Source organism: Peromyscus eremicus, chromosome 19 (genome assembly GCF_949786415.1).
Source record: "Peromyscus eremicus chromosome 19, PerEre_H2_v1, whole genome shotgun sequence".
Classification (NCBI taxonomy): domain Eukaryota; kingdom Metazoa; phylum Chordata; class Mammalia; order Rodentia; family Cricetidae; genus Peromyscus; species Peromyscus eremicus.
In genome coordinates, this window is record NC_081435.1 from 29,396,546 (window position 1) to 29,412,606 (window position 16,061).

At 39.3% G+C, this 16,061-nt stretch overlaps 1 protein-coding gene across 1 annotated transcript; it reads right to left on the reverse strand.

Moving 5' to 3' along the window:
* Positions 1-708: 708 nt before the first annotated feature.
* On the reverse strand, positions 709-14,966 carry Yipf5 (Yip1 domain family member 5). Its single transcript, XM_059246343.1, has 6 exons — positions 14,832-14,966; positions 14,336-14,455; positions 7,316-7,488; positions 5,468-5,613; positions 2,490-2,671; positions 709-1,603 (listed from the first exon to the last, which is right to left on the reverse strand). The coding sequence occupies exons 2-6, from the start codon at positions 14,443-14,445 to the stop codon at positions 1,441-1,443; spliced, it is 774 nt and encodes a 257-aa protein (XP_059102326.1). The 5' UTR covers positions 14,446-14,455; positions 14,832-14,966; the 3' UTR covers positions 709-1,440.
* Between the last annotated feature and the right edge of the window lie 1,095 nt (positions 14,967-16,061).

Genomic DNA, 16,061 nt, shown 5'->3' on the forward strand with positions numbered 1-16,061 from the left:
AGGTCAGCCTGGGCAGCAAGAGATCCTGTCTCAACATTCACTCTCCAAAGGCAAGCAAACAAGCCAGAGAAGGGGGAAGGGACTACCACGACTGGAGACACGCTTCGAAAGCAATTGGTTGGATGTGAAAATGTGCCCAAGACTCACCGTCAGTACCTAAACCCAGAACATCAAGACTAAAGGAAGAACCTGTGTGTGAGGCTCCTTTTCTACCTGACAACATATTCTAAAATACAGCATTAGCATTCTAGGGTATTTTTCTTTTGGCTGCTGGCCCCCTCTTATGAAAAACATGAGACTTTAGTTTCCATTCCATCCTTGCTCATAACTATTACTGAATACTGTCCAGAACCTGAGGTGTTTTAAAGCCAGGAGTCCACACACAAGATATACAGAATTTTCCTACAGACTCTCTTACCAGATGGTGTAATGATACAAACCCAAGTGAGTTTAAAATCAGGAACTAACACTGCCATTCGAAGTAAACTGCTTCTCACTTCACATTTGTCTGGTTCTACACTAGAATGACTTCTATTTCTAAAACTTGGTTTAAATCAGGAGTCAAAATCAAACCCTAATGAAAACAAGACAGAGAATAGTAGTTTAGTGGAAATAAACTCAACAGCAGAGTTAATTGGGAAAATTTAATAAGCATCAAATTCACTGTACATTGATAACAGCAATACTGAAATTGTGAAATTTTAAATATTTTTTTCTCAATAATAAAAAAAAAAAGGTTAGTGATTTCTTCTTCCTGGGACATGTGGACAAAACTAAGCATCATGTGGCCAGTCCAGATTAGTTGACCCTAATGTCTAAATAACTGTTCACATTTCATCTCCACAAGGTAGACTGTGAACTGCTTGTATCTCTGAATTTCAGCACAGATTTCATGAGACAATTTATAGGAATGTCAAATATTTGAAGCGTAAACTCAGAAAGCTCTGCATTGGGATTTTGTTTGTTCAGCTTTACTTCAGTGCACTTAACTTGAGGATACTGCAAGCATTTTCTTTCCTAATTCCTTGGAAAAATATTTCTGCAATAAGACTTGTTTCTTCTTTACTGTAACTGGATTGTTTTGGGGAAAGATTATCAGCTTTGTGGTTGGTTTCCCATTTGGTAAAAATCTATCAAAAACATCATAATATAATTTGTGAGGAAAAGAGTTGTTTGTCAAAGACTGCAGGATCAGGAAAGAAATTGTACTTCTTAGCTGTGTAAGAACAAGCACGCAGAACTAGTCATCTGCAGGGACTGCACACAATGTCAACTGTCCTGTACCAATGAACGAAAGACTTGTCTCCTGCTGCTGCTTCCAGGCTACTGGTCATCGGCATGAGCGAGCTGCACTGCAGTGCTTTGCTGGTCCAATCTGAAGAGTCCAAGGTCCTTTGGGTGAGTTCGGCCCACTGATGTCCACATCCCAGACAAATCAGTTCAGAAGATGGAAATCAGGGCAAAGACTCCATACAACAAAGCACAAGGATATGCCACTAAAAGTTGTTGTCCGTCCATGGCTAATGCAGAAATAAAAATTTTGGAAGCCGAAAAACTACACCAGCCAATGATCGTCGCAGTGAGAAGAATTCCTACCATTCCTCTGCAGCAGGAAAAACAAAAAAACAAAACAAAACATGGGAAAGATGAGTAAGATTAGATACTAAAACCAAACCAAACCACAGTTCTACCCTATTCCAAAGGAGGGATCTTTAATGCGTTGTTTTGCAGAAGAGAGCGAAAGGACAGTCCCATACTACCACGGATTATGTGTGGAAACTGCAGGGTTAGCACATCTGGACAGCAATAGATCAGCCTCAGGACATTTTTAAATCCACATATAGACACATGCAGAACCAAGACTATTTTGTCAAACTCAGAAATGTACTTGCACAGTGACTTCAAGAATGCTCAACCATGTAATGTAGACAGTATAATTATCCTGCTCTTTAAGCTGCTTCCCTGCTTTGGTACTTGGGCTGGCTCCCTTTGCTGAAAGGTCAGTGCTTAGGATGGTTAGAATGCTCAATAGCTTTCAGGGTCTCTCTCCACTCATAGTATCAGCACTCCCTTTCCCCACTACTACATATGTGTTTACTAATCATATGTTTTCAAGAAGCCCAACTGCTTCAAGATTGATATAATCAGAATATCAAGGAGGCTAAACATAATTTTAACATGAGTGAACTGAACTTTTCCATGTGTTATTTAATGATCACAACTATTCAATTCATTATTGCTATGGTATTGGTAAACACAACACTAGTAAAACTCTTGATCAAAGGTAAAAACTGAGATCGTATAGAAGACTTCAAATCTCATTTTCACTTTCATTGTTCATCACCCAAAACACACATAGCAGAGTTCAAATCTAGATGAGGCACAATAGATATGTTTGCTGGACCAGGGCTTTATCTCAAACTGAAGGTGAAGTAAATCCTACTACACAGAACTAGCCAACTAAATCTGAGTTTAATTTCAGTACTTACTGTAAAGAAAATACCACTGCAAAGCTGGACAGCAGGATCATGGGAAGAAGACAATACCCCAGGACACTTGCCACACAACCAAATGAGACACCTGTCATACTCATTAAATTTAACAAACAAAACATTCCTAAACATCCAATTGCACTGATCCCATATACATAGCCGAACTGGATTTTGCCGGCCTATGGGAAAAGAAAAGAAATTACAGGTTAGAATAAAAAGTGTCAGTTGGGTCTCATTTCACATTAAATGACACATGTATAAAATACTCAATTCACAAGCATCAAAATCTATAGAGGTGCACTGGAAAAGGATAAAGCAGACAGGTTCCACACTCTTCTATTTTAGTAAAAAAAAAAGTTTTCATATAATATATTTTGATTACACTTTTTCTCTCTCCCAATCCTCCAAAATCCTCCCCACACTACTCCATACCCTTTCTTTATCTCTTTAAAACAAACACAAATATATAACATATACATACACATAAACCCACAGAACCACAAACTTGGAAACCAAAATATTCAAGTAAAAGACCAATAAGAAAATAAAACCAAACCAAACCGAACAAAAAAACAATGCCCAAGCAAAGTTGTATGAGACAAATTCTACAAAAATAATCACTGAGTTCCTTTCGTGTTAGCCATCTACTCCTGCACATGGGGCCTGCCCGGAAGTGTGGTTAATATACCCAGTGAGACCCTTTTCAATTACATGTCAATCGCAGGCAGCTTCTTGGTCAGGAGAAGACATCCATGTCCACTTCTCCCTTAGTGCTGGGACCCTATCTGGCTTGAATCTGTGCAGGCCCTGACTTCAAACGCTTAACTTTGACACAACACTTCCCAACACAAGTATTTTCTTATATTTCTTGGTAGCATTTAAGCTTGACATACAACTGAACAAAGAAAGGAAGAAACAATCCAGGAAAAGTGGGAAGCCAGGGCCCAGGTTAAGAGGGTGAGAAAACCAGATGAACACGATGCAAAGGAACTTTTTTCTTTTCATTCTTTTTCCAAATCTATGTTGGATTCTACAGTCCTTTGATTGAAAACAAAAGCATATACCTTGGAAGTTCTGCTCTTATAAAAGACATCAGGTAGGCATGGTGGCAAAAATCTTTTACCCCAGACTCGGGAGGCAGAGATGGGCAGATCTCTGAGTTCAAGACTAACATGATCTATATAGTGAGTTGCAGACCAGGTAGACAGTGAGACCTTGTCTAAGATAAAGATTATTGAATGGTTTTCAGACAGCAGTCATGAGCTAAATTACAACCTTCCCACATGAAAAAACACTCTCATGAAAACAAGTGTGCAGAGAAATCCCAAAAGAGGAGCTTTGCTTTGTGAAACTTTTGTTACAGAAGACTAAATCTTGTGAAGGCCTCTACAGACTGAGGCCTTTGCAGGATGTAATGTTTACCTGTAAATACTCGACATAGGCTGTGGCAGGTTGAAGCTGAGTTCACTGATGAGTGAAGTAATGAAGCAATAAATAATAAATTCCACTTTGTACCATGCTCTTAGCTTTGCAAAGTATTGTTGCATAGCCTGTCCTGGTTTGCTTTTCTTTTGTTTTGAGACAGGGTCTCACTCTAACCTAGAGAAATCTTCCTGCCTCAGCCTCCCAAATGTTGAGATTTAGGTATAAGACTCTATGCTCAGCTGCCTGTCTGATTTTCTCTTCAAAACAAGCTGGCTGTGGTGGCCCATCAAAACAACCCTGTTAGGCTAGTGGGCAGTATAGGGTTATTATCCACCAGCAGGATGTAAAGGATTAAAATGCCAGGTCAAAGGCCAAGTAGAGTGTTTTTGTGTACAAACCCAGGTCTTCTGGCTACAGATCCCATTTTCTATCAATTACATTATTTATCTCTTGTAATTCAGATTGAGTTAAAACAAATAGCAACTTTTTCTTTCAATATACTTTAATATTCCTGGAGAACTGGGAGGGAGAGTCAAAAACTTGCCATTCTTTAATATTTTAACTCATTAGAAATTAAAATGTACAGGAAAGCCATACAATAAAACACTGACCAAGGGCTAGACATCTGTGATAGTTAATTTTAAATCTGACAGTCTAGACTCCTCTGGGAAGGGAGTCTCAATGAGCTGCTGTCTAGATTAGGTTAGCTGTGGCCATGTCTGTGGTGGACTGCCTTGACTGTGCTTAAAGGAGGTTGACACCATTCCCTGGGGCTACTGTCTAGGTCAGGCTAGCTGTGGCCATGTCTGTGGGGGACTGCCTTGAATACGCTGATGTGGGGAGAAGACCATACTTAACGGAGGTTGACACCATTCCCTGGGTTTGTGTTCTGGACTGTAGAAAAGGTGAGCTGAGCAGTGGGCATGAATGTATCTATTTCTGTCTACTCTTGACTGTGAATGCAATAGATTATCTGAAGCTCCTGACATTTTGACATCCAGGCAGTGATGGATGGACTGTAACTGGGAAGTGAGGGGAAATAACCACTTCTCCTTTTGGGTCCCCCAACCCTAAGGTCTCTGGGTATTTTATCACACAACATAAACCAAACTAGGACAAGATTCAATAAATAAAACCACTATCTCTATTTGCTTTTAAAAGTACAACACAGTAAAAAATATTGTCCATTTCCTAAAAATAAGAAATTATGATGTTTACTTTTTTATTATTTTCCCCTAATAATTGAACTACTTCTTACAATATATATATTTTTTTCTTTCTTTAAAACAGTATCTCAATATAAATCCCAGCCTGGCCTAGAATTCACAATCTTCCTGCTTTAGTCTCTCAAGGCTCTGGTTACAGCTGTGCTCTGTCTCCTACACTTGGCTCAAAAAATAAGTCTCTACATATGTTGCTTAATATTTCCTATTGACAGAGAAATAAGGAATGGGTATAATTTCAAGAAACTCAATACATCCTAAAACCTATCAGACTTGAGGCTCCAAATGTCTTCTGGCAGAATACTGAAAATTCTTCTTTAGTCTTACCAGTAACAGTGTGGCTCCAAAGGCAAGGCAGAACACCACGGGCCCTGCCAGGTCGGTCTCATTCATAATGCTGCCGTCAGCCACTCTCAGGGGGTGCAGCACCGTTAGTGTTTTTTGCCAGATGTGATCAAAATTGATACCCAACTCTAAGATAAAAAGAAAACAAGGAAGTCAGTTGGAATTTGTGATATGCCATTAGCAGTTACATAAATTCACTTAAACATTTTACATTTGAAAGCTCATTACTCCATAGAACGAGGACAAATAGCTACTCCTTCCGTTTCAATAGTCTTCAGCACGGGACACTTGTTTGTTTAGTTTTTTGTTTTTTTTTTTTTTTGGTTTTGAGACAGGGTTTCTCTGTGTAACAGTCCTGGCTGTTCTGGAACTCATTGAGATCCGCCAGTCTCTGCTTCCCGAGTACTGGGATTAAAGGTGTGCACCACCACCACCTGGCAGCACTGGACACTCTCATTACCAATTTTAAGATTTGTGATGTTTCTAGAATCAGTGCTGGAACAGGACACAATACTAAATACACAGGAACAAAGAGGGTGTAGCAATAGTCAATGACACTTTACTCTCCTCTGGACCATTCTCCATGCTACTGAGTCTTCTGATGCCTACCTTCGGCTTTAGAAAGGACAGGGGCACAGTGAAACAGACACACTCTACCTCGTACAGTACAAGAACATGTGGACATGGCTAACCAAAGAGACTCCTTACTTGGGGCTTCAGGAATACCCAGGTACCCCATGAGATTACATACAATTATGGCTCTAGGCATCTGTGTTCAGATTTCTGTAATGTAATTTGAGAACCACCATGTTTTTATGCAATCAACAGTTCTGTTAGTTTATTTCCACACAGAACTATAAATACCATGCTAATTGCTTTCATCCATGGGCAGAATATAATTAATAATCTGACATAAAAGCCAATGCTCACACTGTCATATTAAATATTAGTTCTTCATGGTCCATTTTGGCCCAATATAAACTCTCTTCTAAATAAGTTACTGACTAAAGGCTATCTACTGTTTTTTCATAAGAAAGGACAACATCCCATGCAGGCTCCACAGCCATTGATCCAACTTTCTCTGCATGGCGAGACAATTGTGTAGCTTGATCTGCTTGGGGGGCCCCCTGGCGGTAGAATCAGAATCCATCCCTGGTGCATGAGGGGGCTTTGTGGAGCCCAATACCTATGATGGGACACCCTGTGCAGTCTTGAGGCAGGGGGAAGGGCTTAGACTTGCCTCTACTGGATGTGCCTCCCCATGGGAGGCCCTGTCTTCTTGTGGGGGCAGCGGGGGTGGAGGGGTGGGGGGTTGGGGGGAAGGCTGGAGGGGTGGGAGGAGGGAAGAGGGGGATCTTTGACTGACTGGTGTATAAAATGAATGAAAAAATTTTTCTTAATTTAAAAAAAAAAAAAAAGGACAACATCTCCAATTTCGGCTTTGCTCACTAACCAGCTGAAAAGCGGAGCATATGCTGAACAGCTCTAGTCTCAAAACCCAAAACCTGAAATGCTCTGAAACTGAAAGCTCTGAACACCAGGATAACACTCAAGCTGTTTTAAGCTAGGCATGACAGCTTCCCCCTGCAATCCTAGCATTTGGGAGGCTGCAGAAGAGGGCTGCTGCAAGTCTCAGGTCAGCCTGGTTTCACAGCAAAATCCTGTGCAGGGAGAACAAAGGGAGTGGGTCATTTCAGACTTTCCAATTACAGATGCCAAACCAGTGACGCTTACGGGGAGCCTGGACAATTCAAACTACTTTAAAATGGAAAATATTTCTGGCCTCATGCTTTTCAGACAGGGTCTTCTACCTGTACCGTTCCATCCTACCTTCTAACAAAGGAGGCTCCTCCTCAAAGCTGTCTCCATAGTACGTCTGAGGTGCAGTTGAAGGATAGGCCTGAGTTGGCTGGTAAATCTGCCCAGTGTATGTCTGCTGTGCCTGCATCATGTCTGGAGGGACAAATCGACCTTGCTGCGAGTAGTCATAGCCACCATACTGCCTGTACATCAAAGGAAATTTGGAAGTTTAGTGCTCAGTATTTTAACCAATTGACAGTTAGTATTCCTAGATTTTTTTTTTCTTGACAGCTACAGAATGCTTAGTCATCTGCAAACCTCTTTCCAAGATATCACAAAGAAACAGTCTGAAACCAGGACTGACAGGCTGACAACCTACAAGGTGAAGGATGCTCTTACAGAGAGCCCTCCTTTTGCTGTCAGCAAACAAGCAGATAAGCTATCACCCTTTTAAACATCAAGATGCCAACAAATAAAAACGTAGGTCAGGATTACTTTCTTCCCCTAGTGACAGAAAGAATGTTACAATATATTCTGAAAGAAATGTATGCTGCAGATGATAAATGAAGGTTTGGGATAATAGACATGACTATATTTTCCATAATTTGGATATCTATGGAATCATTATTCTGTCTTACACTTCATAGTATGGTAGAGTCTGCAAATGAGAAGACCTGATTAAAAAACATCAGTTTCAAACTGGAGGGCAGGAGGGAATCAAGCATGTTCTTTGTGAAAGCTTTCTGAATCTAACAAAATGCTCTGAGGCCATCTTGTGTTTGAATTGTGCTTTAAAATTTTCAAAGAGACTGTACACTTACTGCCTTACTGGATTTACACCAAATCCCTAGTCTTCAGGAAGACCACTTTACCCTGGCATTTCAGTGACTAGGAGGGACCAGGACTGCACTAAAGCCCTGTCTGTAAGTACCTGTTTCACCATAAGTCTAGTGTTTCAGTGGACTAACCTATTATATACTGTACAAAATCAAAGCCATTATTTTCAAGATATTGTAAAACGAAAGCCCTAAAAATATTTGGCCTACTTAATTTTGATTACTTCTGGTTTGTCTGGAAAAGGCAAAAATGTAATGATAGCCATTAATATTAAGATTTAAAAAAACTAATTTAAAAATTTTAAAATTGTCTTAAATTAAAAAAAAAATAAGACAAATGGTAAATGTTCAGCTATCCAAAGTCATTTTTAGAGGTTCTAATACTACATACAAAGTATGCTTGCAAAATATGCAGTTTTGCTACTCAATGTGGAATTTGTTGCTGTACTACTGCAATAGCAAAAGGCAGAAAAATAGCCAGAAGTAAACATAATGTAACACGTACATAAGAAGTTACTATGCACCTGTTAAAAAGAATGAAGTAATTTTATGTATACTGATAAATAACAATCAAGAAATAGTGAGGAAAAAAGTAATATTAAAAATACTACATATTATGTACTTTATAGAAAATAAATGTACTTTTATAACTTAGACTATCTCCAGAGTACACACAAGAACCTCTAACTATAGCTGCTGCTAAGTTAAGAAACCTGCTACTAGGGAGATGTACAGTACTGGATTTTCATATAGACGCTGTACCTTTAAATATGTCGGACAACATTTATTATTGATTGAAATTAGCTGGTGATATAATACTGAGCGGCTGGCAGGCTGTGCCCACTATGCAGTAATGACATACTGGTTATGGAAATAACTAACTACTTTCTGATTGGATGTGTGGCCTGCTCCACAGAACAGATTTTATGTCTGGTACCATAAACTTGGTCAAAAGCCTATGGCTGGGGAGATCACAGGCTGTAGGAGGAACCTACTGCTGTTCTTTTCCTAAATGGCCACACTATTACACTACATTCTGAATATTTATGCTTATACCCATTGATTGGTGCTGCTCTAAGTTTTGGTCAGAGAATCTTCCCTTTTGCAGTCAGTAGTGGTTAATGCAGAGGCTCAGGACTAGTCAAAGTGCCAAGTATAAATAACACTGAGCTCTCAACTGTGGACGGGCCACCTGTATCAATCTCCCCCCACTCAAGGCTCAGAGAACGTCACAGAAGCAGGGAGAGAAAGAATGTAAGAGCCAGAGAATGGGAGGAAAGCTGTGAAAGGCTGACTTCTGGATGTGACCTGGCTGTTGCCAAACAAGCCGACAGTCCTGTGGCTGCCTGAACAAGTCTGCACAAGATCAAGGCCATCACAGATGCTACCTACCATGGCTGGGGAGGGGCCCCTAAGGCCCTGCCCTTATAGGAAAGCTACTGGCAGCTGGTAGCTGCTGAGGGAATAGTCTTTTTTTTTTTCTTCCAGGACACAGCCACCAGGTAAACTGCTCATGACCCAGTAGATGGCCACAAACCCATGTGCATAAGGCAGAACTAATTAGACTCAGGATGTTATTAATAACCATAAAAAAAGAGGACATGAAGTTGGGAGGGATGACTAGAAGGCACAAGGAGCTGGAGAAAGGTGGTGGTGAACAGATATGATCAACACACACTTTATAAATGTAACAAAACTTTCAAAGAACAAAAATACTAAAATTTAAAAAGCAATTGGCTTTTTTTATAAGTGTTTAATGTAATGTATAATTTTATAAGTGTAAATTAAAGTAATTATTTTAAAGATATTTTAAAACAAAAGTCCTAAAAGTATCTATTAATGTAAATTGTCTCATATTAACTATAACCCTATGAAATGAGCCTACTATTGTCCTGACTATAAAGATATATAAACTGAAATTTGGGTTAAAATAATTTGCCACTGTGGTAAGAAGATTCAAAACCAGGTTATTTAACTCCAGAGGTCATCAACTCTTAATAAGTAATAAAGACCTCTTCAAAATCCTTCTTTACTCACATTACTTCAAAATTACATTTTATATCTGCAGTTTCCCAGCTTTTCTGGAATGATAACATGCTGATTTCTTATGTGCACACCAACTCACACAAGAACAACCTCTATCAGGATTAGCTAGTTGAGCAAGGATAATAATTCTTTTCCTGATTTAGTCTAATATGCTGCTGTGTTATCTGTTAGCATTTCAGAGTTCATGACATCACAAGAAAATCTCCATACAAAGGTTTCTACAAGCTGATTAACTAGACTCTAGTTTATTCTTGGGAGACAGCAGGGAGTGGGAGGGAAGAAGGAATACAAAAGAAAATCAGAATAGTATAGTTAGCAGTTTTAAAATACTTTAGTCATAGAGCTCCTTTATAGCCTTAAAATCTACTGGAAACCGAAAGTATTTTAGGAGTTATTAACTATCAATATTTACTATCATGGAAATTAGATGTTTAAAATACTTATTAATTCAGCCGGGTGGTGGCTCATGCCTTTGAGAGGCAGAGTCAGGAGGAATCTTTGTGTATTCGAGGCCTACAAAGCGAGTTCCAAGACAGCCAGGACTGTTACACAGAAACCCTATCTTGAAAAGAATAAAAAAAAATAATAATAATTAATTCATTTAAAGTAACATTAAATACATTACACTTTAGAATAAGATAGCTCTGGCTGATCTGGACTTACTATGTAGACCAGGTTGGTTTCAAACTCAAGAGATCCACCTGCCTCATGAGTATTGAGACTACAGGTGTGCACCAACACTCCTGGCCATAAATATTTTTTATGCTACATTTAAACTCAAAACAAAACAGCAGTTTTGAAAATTCAATTTGCAAGAACTTTTTATGCCCTCGCTACATTAAAATACAATGATCTGTCTTGCACTTTGAATGGGTAGCATTTCTCATATAATTGTGTAACATTACTGGCCACTTAAAAATATTAGTTTTATATATATCTTTCAAATATTGATATATATTCAATTCTAAACACTAGAAAATCACATTTGTTAAAACTGTCCCCAATTTCATCAGAAAAAAAAATGTTCAATTGCTAGGAAGCTATTCATGATGAACACAACTTTTCCAAAAATCCTCATTTTGTCTGAAATCCTGAGACTGACCACTGGTGACAGTACTAGTAGCTGTTTTCCTTGAAATGACAGGTTCACTTACTAATTTTTGAAAAATTATCTGTGAAATATTGAATTCTGACTAAACAGTGTGTCCATTATTTCAAATAAATATGGTCTCCACAAAAAGCAAGTGGCTCGGTGGGTAAATTAAGCAGCCTGTGTATCTTCCTAGAGATGGTGTAATTTCAGTATGGAAAAGGAGTGTTGTGTGACAGAATACTAAAGAGATGTCTACTAAAAGGTCAGGACTGAATAACAATCATGACTCTTCTTGCTTCATTGGGGGAATCAAACGAAACTGCTTTACGCCACCTCCTAAGTAGATGGTGACAACAAATACAACACTAGTTCCTTGATTCAGATTCAGGTACTAGCAGTTTTACAAACACTATCTTTGCAACATAAGTGCAACTATGAATATATTTGAAAGGCAGAAAATGCTTTAATATTGTTATGAAAACTATTTATGAATTTAGAAGATCTCTAAACATATCCTAAGACTCCTGTAGAGTCTGGAGCTCACAGTGAGTACCACTGATTATAATCCAGAGGTACTGCAAGCAGCACCACTCCAAAGGTGGGACTGTCATCCCATCTTCCAAATGCAGTGTCAAAGAGACAACACTGTGGCATTTACTACTTCCCCGTCCTGCCAGGACCTGTTCTGAAAAATGGGAGTCACTCGACAGTGATTGCAAACCAAACTGTTATGGCATTCCTGATTTTTACAGCAATGCTTTCACAGCAGGCAAAGTAGCAGATGCTAAATCAACACTGTCATAAGCTCTGTGTATCAGCAGCAAAGATAAAACCTCTTAAGACAGGTTGTCTACTTATGTTCACAAAAATGTTTCATAAAGATATTATCAGAGAAGTTAAAGGTAAAAATACAACAGGTCTCAGTCTCTAAAAAATAAGTGACTGGTATTACTATAGATTTTAGGGGCATATCTAGAAAACTATATGGGATACCCATATGACGTGGTGAAATACAAGAGGAACCCATAAAATGTCAAAGCTGCCCTCACAGGGCAACTGTAGGACTGCAGCAAGGCTAGTAAGCCAAACTTTAAGGCAGTCCAGATAGTATGCTATCTGAACCTAGATTTTCCCTAACTACTAAAGTTATCACTGATTTCTGTTAACAAGTTAGCAAAGCAAATAGATTAGGTGGCAGATCTATTTGCAGGCACATATAGAAGCAAATGAATCTATTTTTCAATAAAGCATTGGAAACTCACATGTATTGTTGCTTCTGTAGCATACCTTTTGTTTTTTCAAGCATAATTCATAAACCTAAATGTGCTAGCTGATAACTATGCTTATATAAAATATCTCCACTAGTATGAATGAAGCAATGCATACTGACATCAGAGTTGGTTCAAATGGAAGCACAATACCCAACAACAGGTATCTACATAACTGCTGTGTGGAAAAGCAATGTCAGATCATTGTTGAGTGTAACAAGAGGACAAGTCACAGACTGAAGTTTCAAAAACACGGTCAGGATACAAAACTGGAAAGAGACTAACCTGGGAAATTGCACTCTAAATGGAAAACTTCTAATTAGTCTAAAGATGAAAGACTATTTGGTCAAAAAAAGGCCGACATACAGTGGCAGGCTCTTCAAAGTTCTGTTGTTTAGGATTTTCCAGGTGGACGCTGATCAAACTTCATTCATTTGCTCTCAAGCACACAAAGTTCTCACTAAAATATGTATTGTGATAAATGAATGGAAATCTCTCTGTATGATTTTTCTAAAATTCTGCCCAATTAACTGATTTGGAAGAAATAACTGGTATATAGTTGAGAACGTAACAGAAAGAAAATCCTAATTCATAAAGGGTATTTTCACATACTCCTTTCGTTCAACAGGTTAACAAGCAGGAAAGTGCATACACACATAGTATCTACCTATCTATGCCTCAAATTACGTAGATTAAAATAAACTTTGGGTTATAAAAAAGATAGCCACAATTTTCTTTGTGCTTAAGAAAGTTTTGGCACATTTATTTACACATACTGATATAAACACATTCTAACAGTGCTTATATCTCATGGATTGAGTGGATTCATAGCTTTCCTTTGCTCTCATCCCAGAACACTCTTCACGAAATTTGAATTCAAGATCTATAGATGTACACAGCTGACACATACATTGTGTGAAGTTATATGCACATTTATATGGGTATATATGAGTCATGCATTTCTGGAAAACAGGCCCATTGTTGCTGTAAGATTCTCAGAAAAATACAAGACCATTTGAAAAGGGGTAAGCACAAGAAACTCCTTCAAGAGAGAGACCAGGAAGATTTAATCTCATCATTCCAAGGGACTAAGGACATGTCTAGAAGAGACTAGCTGAAAACTTTCAAAGTCCCCAAACACCAGGTATTAGAAATGATCTTACTGTTAACAGTTCAGAACCTAAAGTCTCTGAATTCTCTTCTTCAACTGTAAACTGATAACTTCTCTGGTACTAACTATAACACCCCAGTATGAGCAGTAATAAAAATGATTATCAACTGCCACATCAGTCACCCAATGACTCATAGTGGGGAGCTTACACTGTTAACCTGTGTCACAGAGCTCTTTATATAGCTGTGGATAAAGTTTGAAAGTCACACTGGCTCACCTACCAAATAAGCTATCAAAAAAAAAAAAAAAAAAAAGAAAAAGAAAAAAAAAAAACCACTTTAAATTTCAGTGACTAAATAGTCTTATATTCTAGGTACCTGAAGAATCCACCCAGACCATTTGTAAATATTATTTCAACAAGTTACTTATCTTCTTTGGCACACTAGAAGTTTTTTTGTTTTTTTTTTTGTTTTGTTTTGTTTTTTCAGAAAATAACATATTATAAACAGGGTAACCCCTTCAAACTCTAACCAAATGTCACGTCTCTCTCTAGACAAAACAAAACAAAAGGACATCAAATCACATTCCCGAATACGAACAAGTTCATATATTCCTTTTCTAAGGCAGAACCGGGCATTCTGAATACATTCATCCGTTAGTTATAGACTAAGTAAGTTGCCAAAGCTGAAAAGTTACTTGCTGTAGGGTCCTCCACTTCCTCCATAGTCATAGGACTGCTGAGATTGCTCGTCGATGCTGTAACTTGTTTGGTAGAAACCGCTGTTTAAGTTATCAAAGCCTGACATGGCCAACGATCTGCAACAGAAGAGAGACGGCGGACACTGTTTACACCCTTAGGTCCTCCTTCATTTGTCTGTGGTCCTCTGCTTAAGAAGACAGAAAGCGCTTCTGGAACCGCGGTCAGCATGTGGGGGTGGGGGTGGGGGAGGGAGAGCTGCGGCCCCAGAAGACCCTTGGACACTGCGGAGCTGACAGGCCTACCGTAGGGGCGAGGTCCTGCGGAGGCGCCGCTTCACCGAGAGGTAAAACAGCGGCGGCGCAGCTCAGGGTCTTGAGAGGGAGTGGGGGGGATCTGAGGGAAAAGAGCACAGCCCGCGCCAACAGACCACGTAGCCGGCTCGCACAACTGCTGCCCGACGCCGAAGGGGGTACGGGGGCCGGGGACACTCACCAAACGCTCCGCCGCCGGCGGCTGCAGCTCCAGCGGCCCCTAGTAACCCCCCAAACTCAGTTCCAGACCCTGCAGGAGCCCTGTTGCTACGTGTCACCGGCCAAAGAACTGCTTCCGGGGCACGCCCGCCCGCGCAGGCGTGTTAGCAGGCTTTGCGCCGTCGGGTTCGGTTGAACACCCGGGTCGTATGTGTGTGTATGACCGGTGGGGGCGGGATGTACCGATGAGCGGACTTGATTGATTCGTCCTGACACGGGCCAATAGGGAGCAGGAAGCCGCTTCCGGCAACCGGTTTGGCAGTGGGGGCAGGAGTGAGAGTTCGGGCGATCAAGGGGCTGGTTGCTAGTTAGGAGGGAGCAGTTCTCCTAATGTTGGGCAGGAGGAAGAACAGAAACGCTGGGCGACTCGGGCAACACCTCGGATTCTCTGGACTCGTTGATTCAGGGGCTGCACTGAGGATTTTGTATCTATTGTTTAGTCGTTATAGCCTAATGGCTTTGTTTTTGTGTTAGCAGCTGGAAACTTAGAACTGTGTCACCAGTAAATACTAAGTGATACTCATTAGCAACTATTACTGTATATTAATAAGACAAGTGTAAGAGAAGGACCATATGTCCGGTTTTCATACCGTGTGAACTGTCTACGGCTTACTTCTCACATTGTCTAATTTAATGTATCATTTACTTGTGTATAGAGTGCATTACACAAAGTTGCTAATATTTAATCTAAAAAAACGTTCAGTCTTATTTATTCAGCCCAAGAAGTAATATTTATTATTTGACCAATAAGTGCGTTGGTTTACAATATTTAATTAGGTAAGTTCATATTTAATTTGCTAAGATATTATACCATGTATATTAATATATATGCATATATATTAATGTTTCTATATATGTGTTAAAGTCCATCTCAAATGTCCTATGTCCATTATGCAAACTCTTCCCCAAGTCCTCAAAAAGAAATGTTTAAAAAAAAATGAAAAGGCATATGAAGAGCTGTTTTAAAGAATGTTGATACATGAGCCACAGCAACTATGATACCACATACCCATGCTTTTGTTGTAATTTGTATAGAAAATAATGTCAAGCATAAGTGCTTCATGGAATTTTCCATTTCTTGCAATTTGATGAAAGCAAGTAAGAGTAATCGGATGGTTTGAAGTAAATGTATTCAGTCTGTATTAATTTCCTGGTTTGTTCTAACAAAGTACCACAAATTGAGCAGCTTAGC